Below are 23,996 nucleotides of genomic sequence, written 5' to 3' on the forward strand. Positions count from 1 at the left end.
ACACAGAATCCGCCCAGGTGTGTGAGCAGAGGGACTGACCCAGGGAATTGCTTATGTAAGTGATGGGAAAGATGGAGAAGCAACCAAAGGACAGCGGGCCGACCCAGAGATCAGCCACAGCGAGAACCGACTACCACCCAGGCTGCGGGGGCGCGCTGCAGGGCCCAGACTTAGAGACTCTGACCAACAGAGGCTTTCCCCTTCGTCACTTGGACCAGGTCCAGGATTAGGGTGAGGCCAGTGAAGGGCCAGGAATGCAAAACTGGAGGGAGCGTGCTCAGGCGGTGCAAGGGCACAACCCTCAGAGTGAGCGCCTCCAAGCTGTGTCTTCTGGGGCTTCACTCGGCTCGCCGGAGCCCCAGCCTCCGTGCAGAACTCCTAAAATCCCACTAAAACTAATGCTTACTATTAGCCAGACACTACTTTATAACATTTACAGGTATTAACTCATTCAGTCCTCTCAACACTTTAAGAGGTAGATAATATCATGATCCTCATTTACAGGTGAGGAAACTGAGGAACAGAGAAGTTAAATAACTTGCCCAGGATCTTGCAGCTGGTAGGTGGTGGTTCTGTGACATGAATTTAGTTCTAGAAACCATGCTCCTAATCACTCTGCTGTTCCGTCTCTGCCACCTATCTTCTGGCATTACCTCAAATTGAATGTCTGAGACACAACTTCCTCTCTTTCTCCACAGGCTGACACACCCTTCCCATTTCTCATTTCTATCAGTGCTCCCACCTTTTCACAGCTACCCACTATTTCAGGGAGATTTCGAACCCGTCCCGCCATTCATCTCTCTCCAACCAACTGCTTACTCATTGAGTGACATTTACGGGTGTCCATTCCTCAAGGCACCAGGTGACAGCTATGAACAGGACAGAACAGCTTGTGCAGATCACAGTCTCCTGGGGAGAAACAGAAGGTGGAAGGCGTCTCTGAGGAGGTGGCATCTGAGCAGAGAGGCCTGCTTGATGAGAGGTCAGTCATGAAAGTCTGGGGGTCAGAGCATTCAGGGCAGAGTGAAAATCACACGCAAGTCTCTGAGGTGAGAAGGGGCTTGGCATGTGTGAGAAAGAAAAAGAAGGTTTGGATAGAGAGAGAATGTGTATGGAGAAAGCCACAGAGGCAGAAAGGGGCCATATTGTGTAGGCCAGGACAAAGGGTTTGGATTCTACTCTGGATGTGAGGGAAGCCATTGGAAGGTTCTCAGCAGGGTGCTATATGAAGAATAAACTATAGCGGAGTGTAGACAACACTGGTGGCGCCGCCCTAGATTCCTTTTACCCGACTGGTGCACCCACACTCCAGCTGCTGTAGGTCCTGGTTGCTAACACCTCACAGCTGACCCTTCTGCTGAGAAACGCCATTGGCTAAAAGGAATCAGCCACCTAGCCAGGAAATCCTGTGAGGTGAGGATCTCTTCCCTCCTGCCTGGGGACAGCCCACAGCCACTGACTGACTCGGGGACACAAGGGCCAGCCCCCTTGCCCCAGGAGGAGCAACTCTGGTGTGTTTCCCACCCCAGACTGGCTAGACTTCAGCTGAACACAGGGCACGGCCAAGCTTCTTCCTGGGCTCTGTGCTGCTTCCCTGAAGCCTTGACAGGCTTTGCCTGAGAGTTTTCCCTCACTTAGTCCCTTGTACTAAGTCCCCTGCTTCTGGGGAACCTGACCTGAGACAAAGAAGAGAAACCTAACTCTCAGCTATTTTTTCTTCACATTAACACTTAAAAGCATCATTCCTTTCCATCCCCAGCTAGACCCACTTGCCCATTTCCCTCTCAGCCTCCTATCGTCTGCAGGAGCTTCCAAACTGCATTTGATCCTCCTCCATGACATCTGACAGTCCATACTCCAGTTATAGCTACATTTGCCTAAAACATCATGGCCTGAAGAGAACGTTATTGGAGGTAGCTTTTGAAATTTTCCACCACTCAGTCAGCCAGTCTGTCTGTCAGGCAGCCAACAAATCCTTATCAAGCCCATCCTACATGCCAGACCCTGCACAAGGAATATGAGAAGACACAGTCCCTTCCCCTAAACTTATGTTTAACAGAAGAGTTTGCCAACAATCTTGGCATTACCAAACATTCCTGATTTTATCTTACCCTAGACTAAAGCACTATTCTGCCTAAGCCAATCTGTTCATCATCCTTGAGGATAACAAATTCATTTTTAACCCCATCCTTCACCTATTCACTCAAGTCCTTCTCAAGATCTAGTTTAAGATCTTCCCTTATTGTTCCAGCCCAAAATGACCTGTCATCTCTCTAAATCCTTAGAACATCTGCAGCCTGTGCCACCCTCCAATACATTCATTCACTCAATAATGTTTGAGAATCTACCACATGCCAGGCGTTGTGCTGGGTACTAAGGAAAGAGCATAAACTATCAGGAATTATTATGGAAATGTTTTATAAGCATATATCCTTTTTCTGCTTCCACACTTAAACTTTTAGAAGGTAGGAATCAAGCCTGTATTTCTTCTTTGCTCCAGGGTATAGACAAGTTCACTACGCATGGTATAGTTACTAGATGTTAACTCTTCCTGTGCATACAAATGTTCAGTTGATAGAAATTCAATTTTATGTAACTTTCCATAACATGCCAACGATGCAAAATAGACTTTATTGCCTGTGTGTATGTACCTACCATCTTTTTCCCTAGCTCTCCCCAGTATGAATTTATGTATGAGCGATCTACCACCTTGATGATCATGGATGACCACAGTGGCAAAGAATTTCTTCAGGAAAAGAAGAAAACCTGCCAAGGAGAACTTCTTAGCAAATGAAAGTCTAGAAGGAGTGGAGTAGACTGGAATGAGCTCAAAGTACACTTAAGGTAAATTCTCACATACTCCTCAAGACTCAGTTGGGGGCCACCTCTCTGAGGAAGCCTTCTCCAGCTCGGACACTCTGCTTTCTGCTCTTTGTGAAAACATCTACCACGGAACTTACCCTACTGTGCCATCGTTGTGAACTTACTTGCCTGAACACACAATGCTTGCCTGGTGCATGGAGTAGGTGGTCAATAAGTGCTGAATGAATTAAGGAATAAAGCTACTTTTTATTCCAATAAAAAGAATATATTCATAATTCCATTACCTGAGAACATCTAAAGCCACTTTACTCACTTAAAAAATATGCAGTCTAAAATAAAAAGGGATCACATTTCTGAAGTTCCAAATAGTTTTTCTTTTTTCTTTTTTTGCGTGAGGAAGATTGTCCCTGAGCTAACATCTGTGCCAATCTTCCTTTATTTTGTATGTGGGTTGCCACCACAGCATGGCTTGATGAGCAGTACGTAGGTCCATGCCTGGGATCCAAACCTGTGAACCCAGGCCACTGAGGCGGAGCATGCCAAACTTAACAACTATGCTACCGGACTAGCCCCCCAAATAGTTTTTCTGAAAGAACTCTAGATGGATCTAGAAAAACCACATAATAATGTCAATTTGAAAATATCATTTGTAACATAAATTAGTTTTTTAAAGATACCCCCACTTTCCAGATCTCTGTTAATTTTGATAAACACGGAAAGCCTATAGAAAATATATAAAGCTTAAGATTTTTAAACCAATCTGTCAAGTAGCCTAACGAATAATACTAACAATGACTAAAGGTATTCGTAATTACTAGAGAGGCACCAGAGTGGAGGGTTAAGAGCACAGGCACCAAGGCCAAACTCCCCGGATCTGTTTCTTAACTTTGCCTCTTACTAACTCTGCAACCTTGGAAAATTAGCCAATCTCATTGCCTTAGTTTTCTTATCTGTAAAATGGGAACAATAATAGCCATTCTCTCATTTGTTGTATGGATGAAAGGAATTTCTACAGATAAAACACCTATGTGCAAATATGACACAGTAAATATTGGTGATATCCTCACGATTACCATCAAGAACTTACACACAGAAAGCAGTGTTCTAAGTGCTTTCTGTACATTAAATCGTTTTATCTTCACAACCTTAGGAAGTAGGTAATATTATCATCTCCATTTTACAGATGAGGAAACGAGACCTGGAGAAATTACGCAACTACCTCTGCCTCATACATCCATTGAGTGGATCAGAGATCAGACTCAGCTGGATGATTCTAGAGCCTGCTTTCTTACCCATGACAAGTGTCAAGAAAATAACAAAATTCCCCTAATTTAAAACGACTGGATTTCCCTTGCTTCTTAACACTTCCCCACATTCCACCAGAGTCTCACTTTAGCACCACCTCAAAAGCAGCTGCCCTTAGTGCCTATATTTTGGTCAAAATGTCCTAATGAAAATTACTGTGACTCTGTTTACAAATCTTTGTGTCTGTTGTCAATCAGGACAGTCTGATGCAGTCAAACAAGGTTTCTCAAGCTCGCAAGTACCGACATTTCTTTGTTCTTTGTGGTAGGGGCTGGCCGTGCATTGTGGAACATTTAGCAGCACCCTAGGCCTAACCACCAGATACCAGTAGCACCTTCCCAGTTGGAACAACCAAAAACGTCTCCACACATTGCCAAATGTTCCCCAAGGGTGAAAGTTACGCCCAGTTGAGAACCGATGCAGTAGAGGAGTTTGAGACAATGCCCCTCTGCCGAGGCGCAGGGGCCGGTGAATGAGCTATTGGCACACACCATGCTCTTTTCTAACTCCGATCTTTGATCACTCCTTTTCCCTCCCTCTTTACTGGATCATCTCCCCTCTTTCTCAACTCAGTGCCACCCCCTCAAGGAAGCTTTCTTTGATCGATCCCTCTTCAGGCTTCACAGCTTCACCTTTGTGCCCCTCATTTTACTGAACTTATCTGTTTTTGTATGTATGTCTCTGTTAGACTGAGCATTTCAAGGGCATGGAATGTGTTTTCATCTATGTGCCTCTAGTATCTGGTACATTGGAAACAAGTGTGCTTGTTGGATGTTTAACAAAATAATAAAAGGTGATCATACATTTTCAATGTGAGCATTTGTTCTCTGCTGCATAGACTACGCCTGAAATAGTGAGTGTCACATAGTGGATGCTCGATAAATATTGGTAGAATAGTTATCAAATGTGTCAGATCAGAGCATGACTATTATTTCATTAAGTAGATATTAACTTGACTTATGTTTTCTCTGTATTTTAGAAAATATTACATTTTTATATTCATGATTACTTAGTTTTTTCATAATCATGTCCCTCATTGAATTTACTCAGAAACCAGCATATGTATCATGGAGGACAGCTCAGAGTAGGAAGAAGCAAAAAAGTCATAGGCTTAGTGCATTACTGTGCATTAGCTTCAGAACTGTAAAATCTTGGGGTTGAAAGAAACTTTAAACATTATTGACTCTAACAACCCATTTCATTTACTCAATTATTCATTCAACAAGCAGGCCGTGAGTGCCTACCACATGTTCCCTGCTAGAGATGCTGCACAGGGAGGACCTCAAAGAGTTCTCGGTCTATTTGGGAAGACAAGGAAGGAAAACAACACATAATATGGCAGCTGCTAGGGCAGAGGTGTGCACAGGGCATTGGGGGAGCATGGAGTAGGGGCACCTGCCACAATTTGTGGTGGCCAAAGAAAGCCTCCCCAGAGGAGGCAGGACATGAGGTAGGACTTGCAGGATACATGGAGTGGGCAAAAGAAGGAGAACATAATCCAGGTAGAGGAAATGATATAGGTGAATGCCCAGAGTCATGTGACAATATGACGGAGCACTGGGAGGAGACGGAACACAGAGCGGCCAGAGATGGAGCAAGGAAGGCGGGGAGTAGCCATATCAGAGCCTTGTGCACGATGCTGAGAAGACTCACACCTCCCAAAGCAGGGCATTCCATCTTTTGGACAGGGGCAACTACTAGAAAAATCTTCCTTACATTAAGGCAAAATCTATTTCCCCATGAAACAAAGCCATTGAGACAAGTGAGGAAATGGACACCATGTCTCAAAAAGTGGGCCACGAACCTCCCACACAAGACCCCCTGGAGAACCAGGGGGTTACCTCATGGTTACTAACAGCAGGTGATTCTACTGTACATCACAGTTCCAGGGACATACGCCTTCATATGAAGAATATGGTTGAGGGCTGACGGCCAGGGTAAGCATTATTACATCCAGAGGTGAGACGAAATGTAGAATCTGATTCTTCCACACCAGCACAGAGAACCTGAGGATGCTCAGCAAAGACCCAATTAGGTTTTAGCCTTGAGGAGGAAGAGCACTAACCCCAGAGGTGGGAGTGGGTGGAATGAGGGGTAATCAAATGGGGAGGGGACTGTCAGGTATGTGGGGCAGGGAGCCAGGCCGAGCACTAAAACAAGAAACTTAGGGCCGTCTAAATCCACTTTGAACTTCTAGGAAAACACACTAGCCATAGCTCACAACTGCCTTCTACACCTCTGTCTTGCCTTGACTTTCTCATCTCAAAACCCCACATCTCAGGGATGAGGCTATCTGGTACTTTTGTGGGAATTAGAAAACAGCACCCCCCTTGGTGGAACTGGAAAAGAGTGAGTCTAGCCCTACAGGCCCTGAGCTGTGCACAACAGTGAGCGGTGGCCCCGAACCTTCCCAGAGGTCACACCAGCTCCTCTTTCTTATATCCTTACTTTCAATAATAGTTAATAAGCACCTACTGAGTGCAAGGTGCTGTGAGAAATATAAAGGGAAGCGTTCAATGAAGAAGAGAGTCCCCACTACCACCACCACCACCATGACTAAAAAAAAATATTGAGGGAAGAGAATGGGTAAGAAAAGGCATTCCTGAGAGGATGGATAGGTTCCTGGGAGAATCATTTATCTCAGCACTCCACTTCTGACCATTGTCTGGTCTCAGACAATCATTAGCATAACCATCAGCCTCTCTGCACTGTAATTATTCTTGGGCTGGCTTACTCTGGCTCCCTGCCAAACGGGAACATTCACAAATCTGCATATGAATTTGAGGTAGGGGATTTTTCATAGACTCCTAAATGTCCACTCACTGTTTGCAGCCAAGCAGCCTGCTCTACTGAGGTCTTTCCCTCTCCCTTGCTGCCGCTTCCTTGGGACATGGGTGTTTCACCAATGCATCTATTTCATTTGGTCCTTCATTCAACCACTGAACATTTATCGAGCATCTATTAAGTGCCAGGCCCTGTGCTGGAAAATGATGGTGAATAAGGCAGCCATGGTTTCTGCCCTAAGCGAACCTGGTCTAGAAGGGACGACAGACATTTATTTCACCAGTAGTTATAAACCTTACAATTATAAAAGGGGACACTGAGGATGCAGTGGGAGCTTCCCAGAGAGTAGGACCACATACATTGCCTACCTGTGCATGAATCTCAACAGCAGGAACCTTGGAGTCCCCGTTGGAGAGTTCTTGAATCTCTACCTTGTTGACAGTACTCTCAGCAAAGTCTCTGTCTCTACACACCCAACTATCAAAGAAGGGGTCCTAATCTCGCCTTGTCACCTCATCCTTCCTTTACACTTGCCAGCTACACCGAATGGGTTCCAAAGCAATCAGCCCTGTCCCAGTCTTCCTCTCCTCAGGCACTTTTCTCCAGAAAGTTAAGAGCCCTCTGAGGAAGGATGGAGTAGGGGCTGCACTCTAGTGAAGTTCTAAAGCTTAACGTAATCTTGGAAAACACTTCTGCCAAAGGCCAGACCCCAGGTGCTGGGGGATTGCCAGGTGCCCTTGACTATTCACACACTTACTCTCCGGCAGCACTCAGAGAATGTTATGCCACAACCATACGTTATATTTGATTTTGAAGAATCCACACCCTGTTTTATTTTCATGGTTTGGTTTATAACCAAACCATGAAAAAGATAAAGCACTTTCTAGCCTGCTTTAGAAAGTCCATCTACAATATCATTACATTTCCTCAGTCTATTTCAAAAAAGCCAGTGCCCGTCATAAAATTAAATAAATCTGGTGCTCCCCACATTGTGATTTTCCATTTTGCAAGTACCAAGGCAATACTGCCTTCTTCTGTCACCAGAATAAAAGTAGCAAACTTGAACTTCAAATCCATGAGCTTATTAAAAATCTTCTTATTTGTAAAAATTCATTCTCTTGTAGTTGGGCAATAAACTTGAAAACACGCTAGTGCGCTGTCAAGTAGGTATAGATAATGACATTAAATATGAACAAGCACATCGTTTCATGGGTGCAAGATAAGTTTATAAAATACAAATGCTCTGACAGTAAGAAAACATACTGCTATATTCAATTATATCATCCGCTCAAAATACAATTGCTTCTATGTTTGGTAAATAGATTAAATCCAGGTCACATTCCTGTGTGCAACTGAGTTTCTGGTCACTCCCTTTTCTCTAAATACTTGCGTTCTTTGTTTCTGCATGTTCTTAAGTGTCATCATTTATCGCTATAGGCATGATGGCTATATTTAACTAATAATGACAGTGGTTGTCATTAGATTTTAACTCAGTAACACTAGTCTGACATATCATTTGAAGTATGTCTTCAATTTAAATCTGATTGAAATCACAAACATTCCATCTATTGTGCCAATCAAAATGTCACCCTTTCCCTCAACTTTTCTATGAACTTTCTTGAGATAAGTTATGACAGCTTAAGTTATGGCTAGCCTTGGGTCATAAACATATTTTTAAATATGACTCTTGGAATAGAGCAGAGCAAGGCCACTCTGGGCTCCTTTTACAAAAGGACTTGATTGTGATTTACACTTCAGAAAAAATTCTAAAGGCAAAAAGCACAATATAGTGAGAGTTCAAAGGCTGTTATTCAGATTCCCATATCATGCAGTTTACACAAGTGCTCGGCAGGCATTTTAATTTGGTTGTATGTATTTTTTCTTTTTTTTTAGATGAGGAAGATTGTCCCTGACCTAACATCTGTGCCACACTTCCTCTACTTTGTATATGGGATGCCACCACAGCACGGCTTGATGAGGCATGTGTAGGTCTACACCCAGGATCCGAACTTGTGAACCCCCAGCCCCCAAAGCAGAGCTTGCAAAATTAACCACTATGCCACCGGGCTGGCCCCTGCTTGTAGGTATTTTAAGCTCGGACCCAGCAAATACTTTGGTACTTGTGACAGCTTGTATGAAAAGCTGGTGGAAATCCAATGTTGTAGACACCTATTATATATGGCAGGCTTCTCCATACATCACCTTGTTCACTCCTTCTAATAACGCGATGAGGTGTACACTATTAGGCTCGATTTACAGACGAGAAAACGGAGGCCTAGAGAGGTGAAGTGACTTGCCCAGGTTCACACTGCAGTTTGTTCCCCTGGCAGTGATGAAAGTAGAAAAATGTTGTTGTCTCTCCTAACAGATGTCTGAAAGCTTGGAAAACGGTTGAGAGGCAAACCCCTCTGACTGAGTAACTGTAGAATGTACAAGGGAACAGGTAGGGCAGGCAGACAGTTGCCTAAAAGATTTGATTTAAAAGTTACTGCGAATGACCGCTTCACTTTCCAAATTCCTTCCTCTTGCTTCCCTGACATCATCACTCTTATGATATCACCCTTTTTATCTCCTGTGTAACACTTCCCACCATCAGTAATGCCTCATTTAGTTCTCTGTAGGTTTATTGTCTGCCGCTCCTCCCACCTCACTAGAACCTGAGCTCCAGGCACACTGCCCTGTTCACACCAGATCCTTAACGGCCCACAGCCATGCCTGGAACATCGTGGGGACCCAATAAATATTAGTCGAGGGAATGACTGAATGAACGCATGGTCTCTCTTTAACTTTTCTTTACCTCCCACACGCTCTCTTAGCTCTAGTCAGGGAGATATTCTCTCTGTCCACCCTTACCCATGGAGCAAACAACTCGAGGTGAGAAAGACAATATTTATAACCCTTTCGAGTTAATATTCTAATGAGAATTAAAATTTATCAGATTTCTTTGCAGCTGTGACAGAAAGACCTTATCCAAACCCTTAAGGTCAGATGTGATTCCGTAAATAGAAACTTTTGGATTTCAAAAAAGTTCATATGGCACATATATCCTAATGGTGTATATATCATATATTATGTAACATGCCCAGCAAGGTCTAGGGGAGCAGCCCATAATCAAAGGCATTAATTCTTTTTCAACAAAACAATGGATTAGTTATACTAAATAAGGTTCTGCTACCAAATGAGCTATGAAAAAATTGTTTGGAATTTTCTGCAATTTTGGATTTTGGAATTGCATATAAGGAATTATAGACTTGCAGCACTAACTCAGGGGTTGTGAGGAGTAAATATAATACACTGAAAGCACATAACTAAGTGAATGACATGCAGAAAGTACTCAAATTATCAGGACAGTTATAGGTTTGCAGTCATCTTTAGTAAACAAGTGTAGCCTCTGTGTACATATATAATTCAACAACTCATGAATATGTGAAGAATTTAGATGTTTCTCAATGATTTGATATTGATGGTACAAGGAGCTGCTGCCACACGCATGCTCTAGATTTTCTTGTTAGCTAACGACATTTTTTGCGGGGTCCATCTCTTGCGATTGTTTTCAGATTCACACCTATTTATACAGTAAGGACACTCTACACACTCATTTATAGGTTTAAAACTTTTGGAATAGGGAAATACATAAAATATATGCCTATAGTTTTACCCTCACTTGTAGAATAGATAAAAGAATCATGTGCTCAGAAGAAAGTGAGTTTTTTCTCTATATATGTCATTTTCCTGCTTTTGAGTACATGCATCTAAGTGCAAGATAAGATGGACTGACAAATAATCTCTCCCAATACATATACTATTCAAAAATATGATAACAGGGAATTTGGAAAAGCCCATCCTAACTCCTGCTACCTGAATTAAGTAATGGCCACCCTACAGGTGAGCATCACGAGTCCCAGTATTAGCTTTAGCAGGACTAAAGCAGCCATTGGTGTAAGCAGCACTGCAGCGTTGCCTTGAGATCCAGCAGCAAGGATAGCAAAGTGTGATATGATATGGGTAGCGGGTCACTTCTTCGAACTTGTGCTTTTAACACAACCATTTAAAAATCAACAAATTCAGGAGACATATAATGGAAAAGAATATAATGCATGAAACCAGGTTCATTAAACTAATGCATTTTTTGAAAAACAAAATATGACAGAACATTTCATTATTGACGCAGATATGAGAAAAAGTGTTATGCTGCTATTTAGAATGTGTCTTGTGTGTCATGGAATTGAAATATTTCCAAATCATCAATAATTAAAATGATGAGAATCCACCATTTCACTGACATTTACTTCTACATGAAAAGATGGCCTATTTTAAATGTGCTCACACATATTCTTGTCAATCACAAGCTGTCACAGCAAATTACTTCATTTTGTGGATCACGTGGCAGTTAGCAGAAAATCTCTAGGTTTAAATTTAGATCTTAGGTGTAGTATCAAGAACTCTACATGAATTTTTTCTGTGACTACATCTTCACAATACAGTATATGAAAGATGTAAAATCTTATTCATAGTACTTGGATTTCACTTCTGGTTAACAAAACTATGGACTGAAATGAATCACTGTAAATGATAACTCCGAAAGCCAAATAACAGAATATGATATATAGGAAAGAAAGGAAATATAAAACTTTAGGACAATCAGAACTCCATACAATGGAACTCGAACCTAATGAATTAGGTCCAAACAGCTTTTTTCCCTCATCTTCTTTAAGACATTTAAGCAACTACAGGGCACGAGCCAGTTCTTACGCCAGGTTTGCATTGCCTACAGCTCCTAGCAGTTACAAAGGAGCCGAACTCTTACAAACCTCAGGAATGTAATATAAGAATTTTTACTCTGCCACCATTAAGCAGAAGATTCAGGAAATTGTGAATAAAACCTAAACTGCATGCCCATGAATCTGAAAACTTTTCAAAAATGCCTTTTCAAACAATTCATTAATTACATCTTCACAATTCTAGCAGAATCATTAATAAATTTCAGAATCTTCAAATGCCAGAATTAAAAGACCTAGTAAGACAGTTGATCTTCATCAACAGTCTTTATAAAAAATATTTCTATTTTTCCCATACACAATTAATCTTTCTGCTTAGGCATTCAACTTCAAAATGTATGAATTATTCTAACATTGCATTTCAACAGGGAATGCTTCATGTCAGTCTTGACCTTGGCCTGACCTCTATATGAAAGCTTTGTGTTTTGAGGTATGTGATGAATAGCTCTCTGGCTTTCTATTAAATCCACTGCCACTGGTTGTCAACAGTGACTCTCCAAAGGGGTAGTAAAGTAGTTAAAAAATCAGAGATGTTCTGTGGGTCTTTTTCTATCTTAGTAAATCTGGAAATACTTCTAAGGCAATTTTCACTATGTATACTGCTTTTCCAAAGAATAAGAAAAGAGTGAAGTATGGAAATATAATTGCCAAAATATACATAGACTTATTTGGCCTTCCTGTGCCAAAAAGAAAGTAAACTTTCCTTTGGAGGACCCACTGAATTTACATTGTTGAACAGTGTTCTCAGTCTGAAGGATTTACATATAATTTATTGACCCAATTTAAGCTCCTTAAAGACCAGGACTTCTATTCCTATGTCAAGACTACACACATAGCAGATACTTAATAAATATTTATTGGTTTAAATTTGGGTTGAATTGAATTAAATTGGATTTGAAATAGAGATGAAAGAATAATGATAAAAAGGAAATCAGCCTATGAGCCCCTTTTTTCACCTGTCTCTGATCTGGCCCAGTACCTGGCACATAGCAGGCTCTCAGTGAATGTTCGCTGAATGAATGAAAATCAGTGTATGAAAATAACGCCCAGTTCCTGACTCTAACGCCTGTTGGTTAGTTGTGTATAAAATATTCATGCTCATTTAGAAAGATACAACAGTAAAACCCAATTTATCTTTTTACCTTTAGAATGTTCAATTTTCCACCTTCTGAGAATGCCTCCTTACTTTAAATTTATCTACCATCTGCAGAGCTATTCATACATGTTTGATTTTTATGGTGCACTCATGACAACAAGTTGGCAAATTATTGGTTACCAGGTAATTTTAACCTGATTTCAAAAAGTATATGTGAATATGTGGGTGACACATAGATATATATATATATAGATACCTGAAATCTCCCCACACTCCTCTAAATTATCTAAATCAAGTTAAAGATCGCCACATTGTACGTACATATAATATTGATTACATTTTTATTCCTAATGTCTGGAAGAGGCCAAGAGTCAGTCTTCAGTCTTCAGGCTTGTCTAGGGTAACTTAGGCCAGCGGCCTTCTCTCCATTTACTTACCCTAGCCTTTCTGATGGACATGTGTGTGCTAGTCTGTGTCCAAGCTCACCTGCAATTTCTTTTCTCAACAGACAAGGCACATCTGCCACCTGCTCTACTCCGTGTCCCAGCAACAACTGTCGAGCGGCATAAAGATTGATTATCAGTCAAAAACCATTGCACAACACCAGATTTTGGTGGCTTAAGCTTGCTGATCCAGCAAGAGATGGTGTGAAATTTTCAGGAGTGTGTGCCAACATTTTGGTGCTAAGAGAACAGCAGTGCATGTCATAGTGAAATACAGCCAAAGATACGCAGACAAAGCAGAGAAGTTTTTTGTTCTGGGCTTGGCTTTAAAAAGGATAAAAGAGAAAACAAAAAGTAGGGGGAAATTAGTTTGTACGTTTAAAAATCATCCACCAAGCTTAGTCATATGTGTAACGTAATTTTGGGCATACACGTCCAGGAGATTTTCTAAGAAGCTTAGCTATAAATAATTTTTATATATCTCCTCTATAATACCATTATCAAATAAAAGGCAAGTATTTCTTATTAATAAAAATAATTAAGAATCTTAAGGCAGCATTTATTACATACATATCTGAAAATAAAAAAGTCACAGAAATATTTACCCACAAACACTCATGCTTTTATGCAAACAGATGATTCAATGAATACAAAACAGATGATTCAATGAATACAAAATATTTTAAAGTTAAAGCAAAATTTGAAAACTATATGGGTCTACACTATTGCACAGGTAATTTTTACTGAGTATGTAGCAACAAGTTGCTTTACAAAGACCAAATTACCTAAAACTTTCTATGGAATTCAAGAAATTATTTATTTCCTGATGATCAAGTATTATCAGAGATAGAAAGCCTAGTATCATTTTATATAATAACGTTAACAGAGGAAGAGTTTTCATCACCTCATTTGTAATGAACTCCAGAATTACCTTTCTTCTACTTACGCAACTACTGCCTAGACTTGCCTTTGGTTCACCAGCCTTATAGCAGCTGCAGAGGAAAATACTTCTAATAAAGTATAAAGGCATAGGGGAGTCCAGCAGTCAGACACACTGAATCTGTATGGCAGAGTCCTTATGTCACTTAGATGTGATCACCATACACAGCACTTGGTAACAGACGTCGGGTATGACACGCTTGGAAGAATATTCTTAGATAGTGGTACTTTTATTTTCTCTTAAAATGCATTCTTTCCCACTGAAGAAAGAAAAATGTTTGGTTTTTTTATTTTAAAAAATCTCCACATTTCTGAAATGTTAGAAACAATACACTTTTTAAAAAGACCTTACCTGAAAATATGTCTAAAATATATTTATTTATATTTTGCATATATAATTAATATTATGTATATATAAAAAATATATATATACACATTTCAAGTTAAAAAAAGTCAAGCTGCAGCATTTAACCTCATGAAAAATTTTATTAGGAAAATCACACATATATATAAAAATTATATGTTCATTACTGGCCACATTTTCATAATTATGTCAATGCCATCTGAAAAAAAGACTAAGAGTGTAAATGAACAAATGATACTTGAAACTTTGAACTATTTTCTGAGAGAATAAGCCTAATGAATTATGTCTGTTGGGTGTCACAGAAACTAAACAGTAAATTCAATAATCTCTGATTTAATTTATTATATTTTCACCATTTAACCTCCTGCAGGCTCCCTAATGTCTATTCAGATCTATATTAAATTAAGCATCAATGCTAATGAAGGGCAATAAACGTGGCTGTCAGTGGATTTTTCTTTCATTAAGCACATTATCCTCTTACTGAGCTGTAAATGCGTAAACATTAGTTTTGTTAAACCATGCAAAAAAGACAGGATGAAAATCATTTTTCAATTGCACCCCTTAAGCAATTTACTGTGTGTGGGGGTAGGGTATTTTTTTCCCTTTTTACCTTTAATTTTTTTGAATGGATCTAAAAACGGCTCGCCCACTGAAACATAAACGTCGGCTTCATGGGGTATGTCTTCAGGTTTGAGGGCTTCAGAGCCGTCTGCCAAGAACACTCGTCGCGCGGCCACGTTCAGCTTCAGCTTTTGCGTGCACTCCTCCAGCAACTAGAAAAACCAAGAGGTAAGAGAAAGTGATTTACGACAAAGTAACATATTTCCACAAAACAAAAGGTGCTAACAATCAAAACAGAAACCCACTGAGTCACTTGCCAACCTAAGTAACTCAAGTAATTCCACCAATATAGTTATTTTCTAGCAGTTGAAAATACATAAATAAAAGGTAAATCACAGCACTGAGAAAATCTAATGATTGTCTAATTTTAGTCCTTAAATGTTCTGTCAGTTTAATAACTCTACAAGATAAAAGTCATTGTATCTGTTTAATTAAATATAATATTTATATATTGATAAAAAAGGAAAGGAATGAAATGCCTATGAGATCTATGTATATATAAGCAATTTACAGATTCAGACTACTAAAAAGATAATTTTAACACAATAAATATCATCTTTCTCATTTTTTATATTATAAAGAGAATAAGAGAAGAAACAAAGCACTGAAAACTTCTGAACACTAGTTACCAAGGTGACGGTTGGTACAGTAACTTTGGCAAAGACTGTTCTAGATCCATTTTTGTAAGCTGTTACTTGAATCACTCTGGGTTGAAGTTTGTGTCTTTGAGATAATCTATGCCAATTTTGGGCCGACTGAAATTTTAAAGAAGAGAACTCTGCAACTCTGAAGAAAAAACACAAAAAATGGGTGCATGTTAATTAGCAAAAAGATTTAAATAAATATTATCCTGGATATATTTTACTGATATAAGTCCTAATGATTGTTCCTAAGTATTCCTCAAAAAAGCTTTTTACAGGATAAGATTGTCCATATCTACTTAAATATTTTTAAAAAATTAATATAGGATAAGTTTGCCAAAACTGTTCATATAAAATATATATCTCAGAATAAATCATTTTTATCATTTTACTTATAAAACATCACAACACTCAATTTTTTAAATTACATATACATATATATATAAATGCTACGTTCTGATAGAAAGCTAAAAATAGTAATATGGTTTTAACATCATGAAATAGTAAAAGGCTAAGATTTTCCCTTAAGTTTTCATGTTTATCAAAGTTCTTTGATTTTTAAAAAAGATTTGAAATTCAAATAGATTATAACTAAATTTTTATTCTAAAGTTATGGCAATTGCTTTCATTTCAGATTGTTTGGGAGTGGTACAAGAAGATTTCTCGGTTTTGCCTTCAGTCAAAACCAGTTTCGAACCTTATGATTTTTTCTGCAAAGGTTCCTGGTAAAAGACTAATGTGTCCATTTCTTACCTGGGAGCTCTGACTGACCCTGCTCATTCTCAAGCCCACAGGAGCAAAGTAAACATGTTAAAGCAAAAACTTTAGGTGAACTAAAATCACAATATATCCAACTATTCAAACATATGAAAATAATGGGAGTATCAGTTTCTCGGTTTGATTTCTGTTTTTACCAACATTTTCTTCTATCCATAAACTCTTAGGTCAACAGTTTATGATAACAATCTTGATGTGAAAACATATACACAAAATGGTTTTATAAGTTCATTTCAATTAGATTTTCTTTTGAAATATTGGTTAAATAACAAAAGTATTTCTATTTTTAAACACATATCCGGTAAGCAAAGATATTTCATGGTCTAGCCTGATTCTGCTTCAAATATTCTTCTCAGAATTTCAGATTTTCCCAGTTGAAGTGTATCTCATGTTTTCCACGTAATTAGTAACATTCTACTCTAGTGCTTTCAAAGAAAATAAATAAACAAAACAAAAACAGAATAAAACCCTAGAGATGTGTTACGTTTGAATTAAATCAATTGAATCCTTATAAATTCTGCCCACAGGAAAGAGCTTCAACTGTCGGTGAGAAAGAACAGAGAAGAGCTTTGATTACCTCAGTTGACCCACTGGAGCACTGACAGGTCTGTTTCTCTTGGATGCTGATACAAAACAAGAATTGTTTTTACTGTTTGATTTGTAGCTATCTAGGTCTGATGTTTCATCCTGGCTGTGATCTGACATTGTTTGATGTGTGGAGCAATCTTGAAGTCCTGACCCTTCTGATACTGCCGCTGAATGTAAAAGTCTGTTGGGGCCAAACTGAGGCTGCAAATAATCTTCAGTACTTTTAATAACTGCTTTTGCCTGGGATGACGTACACCCCCTGAAAGAAATAATGCATGAAATAATACAGTGAATTGACTTGTAATCACTTATTAACAACTACCACATAATCATTAGTTGTGTGCACTTAGCCATTATTTTGTTTAATCCTTACAATATCCCTTGGAAATGGGCGCTATTTTTATCCCCATTTTACAGATTTAAGAAATTGTGGCTCAGAAAGTCGAATTAACTTGCCCAAGCTCACATAATAGGCAAATTGGACAGGGTGGGAAATTGAACCCAAACCTGCCCTAAAATAAAACCCACATTAATAACCATCAGGATTAATTGCTTTACTTAATTAAACTAAAGAAGAAAGCTTGTGTAATGCTTGAAACAATGTAAGCAAAATTTTTAAGTTTTTAGATTCATTTATTAAACACTAGCATTCTGCTAAGTATTAGGAAATAGAAAAATTAAAGAGATGTGTCTCCTACTCTCAGGAAACTTGCCAACTATCCCCTAATAAAGAGAGAATATATGTTAAATAAACTGCTTAGGACTATGGATGTGTATTAACTTTAAATGCACAAAGAATTCCTGGAGGGCAAGCTTAGTGTGGCTGGAATGAAGTTGGTCAGGCTTCGCAGCAGACCGGGGACTAGGTGACTAACTCATCCATTTTGCTCGGGACTGGTCTGGCTTTGGCACTGAAAGTCACACATTCCAAGAACTCCCTCAGTCTTGGGCAAACGGGGACAGTTGGTCACCCTACCTGGTATTTAAGCTAGAGGAGTAGTATTGAGATTGTCAACAAAAATATCTGGTATATAAGAATTTAGTTAGAAAAGCTTTATTGCAAACAGGGGAGACACAGCGCAGCCTGCAGAACAAATCAGAAGTACACTCCAGGGAGGGCATGGGAGGGAAGAGCTTACAAAGGCAAAAACCCCACAGACCACAGGGATTGTTTCAAGAGCCCTCTCATTCATTGGTTCCCCTATAGCTTTGGAGGTTCTAAAATCAGCTATATCAGAAGCTTCTGGCCATCCATCAGGAAGGAACACTCAGTTTCAGGTGCAAGTCGTGTTTTTCCTGAGAACAGAGTACGTGACGGCACCTCGGTCCTGGCACAGCTGCTTGACTCTGTTTTGTTTTAGGTCCCAGTCAGCCACAAAGAGTTCATCTTGGCTTTCTCTTTTAGGGGGTCCCCTATCTCTTGTTTTAATTCCATAAGATGAACTATGATGTTCGAACAGAGGACCATATGACCTGGGACGATCTGTAAATACCATGTTAGGAAGGCAGAATATGTACCAAGTTTGCTGGTATGATAAAATGAAAGGCTTGACATATTTGAGAATATTAAGCTGTGTGATGATTAGGCATAGAGGATAGTCAGTTTCCAAATCGGCCTCTTTCCAGTTTCCTAGTTGAATAGTTCTTATCCATCATATAATATAACCCCTTCACCTACTCAATTACAAAATATAGTACACTTAGTATGGAAGCTCGGCACAGACAGCCTCTCCAAATTTTTTCTCATCCACAAATGTCATTATAATCATAATTATTTCTTCTGGCCTGCCCTCTATGTGTTCACAGTGTGTAAAATGGTTGATGCCTTCCTCTGAAAGAATGAAAGGTAGTCACATGCCACAGAGAAAATGGATGGTTAAGTGAGAGTTGACGCAGTGGGTCAACGGCACTAAAACACTGGGATCCAAGCAGTCGTATTTTGTTCTTGTTGTTGTCATCACATGTTTCTATCCGAGTCTGCCCTGGCCTGAGCACAGCACTGGGGAGAGGAGGGGCCTTTCCTACTCTGTGAGGATCCACCCAGGTTCAGAACTGAGGCAAACAGCGTCTTCAATGCATCACTGGGGCCTTAGCTTGGGCAGAGATAGGACCTCCCTTCAGACCACCTGAACTACTTAGATTTTTTTTTTTTTGAGGTCATATTGGCTTGTAATATTGTGTAAATTTCAGGTGTAAATTATTATATATTTCAGTTTCTGTATAGACTGCATCGCATTCACCATCAACAGTCTAGTTTTTATCTGTCACCATTTATATGTGCCTCTTTATCCCTTTCACTCTCCCCCCATCCCCTTCCCCTCTGGTAACCACTGATCTGTTCTCTTTATCCATGTGTTTGTTTATTTTCCATATATGAGTGAAATCATATAGTATTTGTCTCTCTGTCTGACTTATTTCGCTTAGCATAACACCCTCAAGGTCCATCCACGTTGTCGCAAAAGGCACGATTTTGTCTTTTCTTATGGCTGAGTAGTATTCCATTGTATATATACACCACATCTTTTTTATCCAATCATCAGTCGGTGGGCACTTGGGTTGCTTTCACATCTTGGCTATAGTGAATAATGCTGTGATGAACATAGGGATGCAAAAATCTCTTTGAATTGTTGATTTCATGTTCTTTGGATAAGTATCCAAAAGTGAGATAGCTGGATCATATGGTATTTCCATCTTTAATTTTTTGGGAAATCTCCATAGTGTTTTCCACAGTGGTTGCACCAGTTTGCATTCTCACCAGCAGCATATGAGGGTTTCCTTTTCTCCATATCATCTCCAACACTTATTATTTCTTGTCTTGTTAATTATAGGCATTCTGATGGGTGTGAGGTGATACCTCATTGTAGTTTTGATTTGCATTTCCCTAACAATTAATGATGTTGAACATCTTTTCATGTGCCTGTTGGCCATCTGTATATCTTCTTTGGAAAAATGTCTGTTCATACCCTCTGCCCATTTTTTGATTGTGTTGTTCATTTTTCTGTTGTTGAGTTGCATGAGTTCTTTATATATTTTGGAAATTAACCCCTAGACAGATGTATGATTTGCAAATATTTTCTCCCAGTTGGTGGGTTGTCTTTTCATTTTGTTCATGGTTTCCTTTCCCTTGCAGAAGCTCTTTAGTCTGATTTAGTCCCATTTGTTTATTTTTTCTTTTGTTTCTCTTGCCTGAGTAGACATGGTATTTGAATAGATACTGCTAAGACTGATGTCAAAAAGTGTACTGCCTATATTTTTTTCTAAGAGTTTTATGGTCTCAGGTCTTACCTTCAAGTCTTTAATCTATTTTGACTTAATTTTTGTGTGTGGTGTAAGATAATGGTCCGCTTTCATTCTTTTGCACGTGACTGTCCAGCTTTCCCAACACATTTATTATACAACAAAGCTACAGTAATCAAAACAGCATGGTACTGGCAGAAAAACAGACACACGGATGGAACAGAATTGAGAGCCCAAAATAAACCCACACATCTATAGACAGCTAATCTTTGACAAAGGAGCCACGAACATACAGTGGAGAAAGGAAAGTCTCTTCAATCAGTGCTGAACTACTCAGATTTTGATAGCAGTGGTAAGTGGTGGCGTGTGGCAGCAGTCGTGTCACAGCGGCAGTGCTTCTGCAGCAACAGCAGTGGAGCTGCACATGGTCACCAAGCTCTTCAACCCAGGGAAGAGCAGCCGAGAGGGAAGATCTGCGGGTCTCATAACAGTTCCCAGGGCCCAGAAACAACTACCTGGAAAGCGAATTCTCACGTAAAGAAAGAAAGGGAATTCTCTACTGAAACGCACAATGGGGTGTCTTTCGTTTTTAATGAATGCATTTTGTTTATTGTCAAATATTTTTACAAATATACTAATGATTTTATGTAAAATTTATTATTCCACCACCACAAAGCAAAAGGTTATTATTTTTTCTATATTCCAAAGTTTCAGCCATATCATACCTTTAAATCAATATTTTGCTTTTTTTACTTAACACTGTTTTACAACCATTTTTCAGACTGCTATATGGTCTTTATAGACTTGACCGGAATGTAATATTTTATCAAGTATATTTTGCCTTCCTCAACCTAGTCACATAGGGGTTATCTATTGTTTTCATCTGATGGCATATCTTCCTCCTGCCTTCTGGTAACAGCACTTAACATTCTTTTGGGGAAGTCTCCATCACCACCCCTCCCAACTCCATATGATTATGGCAGAGTTAGGACAATAAATTATACGAGATTTATGTGTTAAATGGTAAAAAGAATAAAATTAAACTATATGGTTCTATCATATATTTATTTATTATCTGCTTTTTCTCTAGTCATTTATATATAAAAGGGGAGAAAGGGTAGTTTTCATGTGAAAAAGTCACTATCGGCCCACCATCAGTAGTCTTCAGCTGTGATTTATTTTATCAACGTTGATGACAGGTTTGCACTAGTTCTTACACACTATCGAACTTTTCTTTCTTATAACAATTGATGTTTTTCCTAGTCATTGGGTGTGTGAGAGGATGATGACAGAACTTGCAAAGCTAACTTGTCCCACATGGGAATTAAACCCACACACTTCGTTTGTTAAATTAATGCTGGAAATGGGGGTGTTAGGATCATTCAGCTTTTGAGGAACAGACAGGCATTTGGGTTTCAGGTGATGAAGCTTATTACCAGGATACATTGCAAGTTATAAAAGGAAATAAAACCACTCCAGCAGGGCACAAAGAGATTTAAAAGACCGGTCATTGCCCTCCAGGATGTACTACTGACTTAACAACAACTCTAGTAGACCGCCACATTTTTTGACTCAGCAACCTCATCTCTCCTTCTGTGTCTCCCTGCTTCGTCTTCCTACATCATTATTGCCCTCCTCCTCTCTCCTTATGGCTTCTGCTAACTTCCCCGTGTGTCTCCCCATTTCTATACCACACTACTTTCTGCAGACTCTGTCTATATGACTCGCATTCAATTCTCCCCAAAGTTTAATTTCATCACTACCCAGTACAGGACACCCCTGTTGGGTAGAACTCGAAAGCTAGGCAACCTCATAAGCCACTGGCAAGCCTGTGGATGGGAAAGTACCCACCAGTGGCCCAAAAACTCTGGGTAGGACAGCAGGATAATAAGGTACAGAGGAGACAGAGTAAGACAGGCTCTCAAATCCCTCCCCAAAGAGGAAAACATGACCGGCAGGAGATTTGCATGGCCTAGTTAGTAGACTGAGACAAGCAGACACTTATATTGACTTATTGAAAAGTACTCACTAAAATACATCACATAATTGAAATTCTACCAAATGTGTTTAAATTTAACAACTACTCAAAGGCTGTTCTGATTCTTCTGATTATTTTAATATTAGTCATTCACTTCTAATCACAGAGAAACACAGAATGTAATATTGAGATTGTAAGCCCAGTCTCTGGACCATCTGGCCCAATAGTTTGTTGTCAGTGTTGGCCCAAAGGGATGTGGGTTGCACGGTAGGATTGTCCTTCTTGATGCCAACCATCAGGGTGAGCAAATAACCGCCAGTGTGATAATTCTATCATCATAATACAGGACTTGATTCTCCCTCAAAATCCTCCCCATTTATTTTCTGCGAGTCCCCAGAATCCTGCATTATAAATTCCTAAAAGTGCCTCCTAAGTCCCTATAAAAATCTGTTGGTGAGAGTCAGCTATTTCGTCTTTCCACCTCACTGCTGCCACTGCCAATCACAAGAACAAAGAGGTGCAAACGAAGGTGCAGCCTCGTAGTGTTCCCGAAGATGCCAGTGCTTAGGATGCCAGAACAGTGCGGAGGTAGGGAGAAGAGACGCCTCTCCAACCCTATTCCATACTAAGTCACCTGGACCCTGAAGCAGCTCAGTTGTAGGCAGAGTTCCACGGAGTAGTCCTTGAAAGCTTCCATCAGCTTTTAGCCCTTACCCGCTCAATTACAGGGATTCTAACCCAGTCCACAGGCCAGACAAGGAATAAACGATATACTCTCCATATTGATAATAGTAACAATATTACTAGCTAATGCCTACATAGCAGTTATTGTGACAGTCACTGTTCTAAGCCCTTTATTTATATCTACATTTAATCCTCCCAATAGCCCCCCATTATTTTCCCACTTTTACAGATGAGTAAACTGAGGCCTTGAGTAACTTGCCAAAGGTCATACAGCAGGCAGGTATCAGAGACAGGATTCAAATCCAGGTAGTTTGGCTCCACAATCTCTGTACTTAACCATCATTCTAGAATATTATTCCCATTAACCCTAAAACTTTTGGACTTTCCATTAGTTAGAAAATTGAAGTTCCCATTCAAAAGAGTTCAGGAAAACAGCTACAACAAGCAAAACTGAAATTTAGAATACAGGAGGGCAATGGGGAGTCAAAGGAAGTAGTTGTATATTAGCAGCAGTGAACCAGTAGTGCTCTTTAGCTAATGTAGCTCTAATTCTAGATTGTATTTGTCACCATAAATGTAGTCTCCTTATTTTTCTTTCTTTCTCTTGTTTCTCTCAATCTTTTTTCTTTGAAAGATACTTTTTCTCCCTCTGCAAAAATCTCTTAGAAATTCCATGACATTCAGATTTATTAAAATGAACTTCCCTCCACCTCCAGATTTATATATATCTTTACGTAGTTATCGTCCTCCCAAAGACAGTTTTTGCCTTTTGAGAATTTAGCTTGTTTATATTTAATACATATTCACATAGTTATCTCCTTCACTAAGACAGTTTTTGTCTTTTAATGGACAATTTAGCCTGAACCTTATGATCTGGTTTCTATTCTTCCTATCTGTTCTAGGTTCCTTTTCATTCCTTTCTTGTTTTCTCTTGAATT

The 23,996-nt window shown here is 39.4% G+C and overlaps 1 protein-coding gene across 1 annotated transcript in view; it reads right to left on the reverse strand.

The window, feature by feature from the left end:
* Positions 1-23,996, reverse strand: part of DCDC1 (doublecortin domain containing 1) — a 394,249-nt gene that overhangs the window by 360,829 nt on the left and 9,424 nt on the right. The window contains exons 2-4 of the mRNA XM_058546317.1: positions 17,149-17,418; positions 15,783-15,939; positions 15,143-15,305 (exon numbers count right to left, since the gene is read on the reverse strand). Of these exons, the coding sequence (XP_058402300.1) occupies positions 15,143-15,305; positions 15,783-15,939; positions 17,149-17,418 (590 nt within the window). The remainder of the gene's footprint in view (positions 1-15,142; positions 15,306-15,782; positions 15,940-17,148; positions 17,419-23,996) is intronic.

This window comes from Diceros bicornis, chromosome 7, assembly GCF_020826845.1.
Source record: "Diceros bicornis minor isolate mBicDic1 chromosome 7, mDicBic1.mat.cur, whole genome shotgun sequence".
NCBI lineage: Eukaryota > Metazoa > Chordata > Mammalia > Perissodactyla > Rhinocerotidae > Diceros > Diceros bicornis.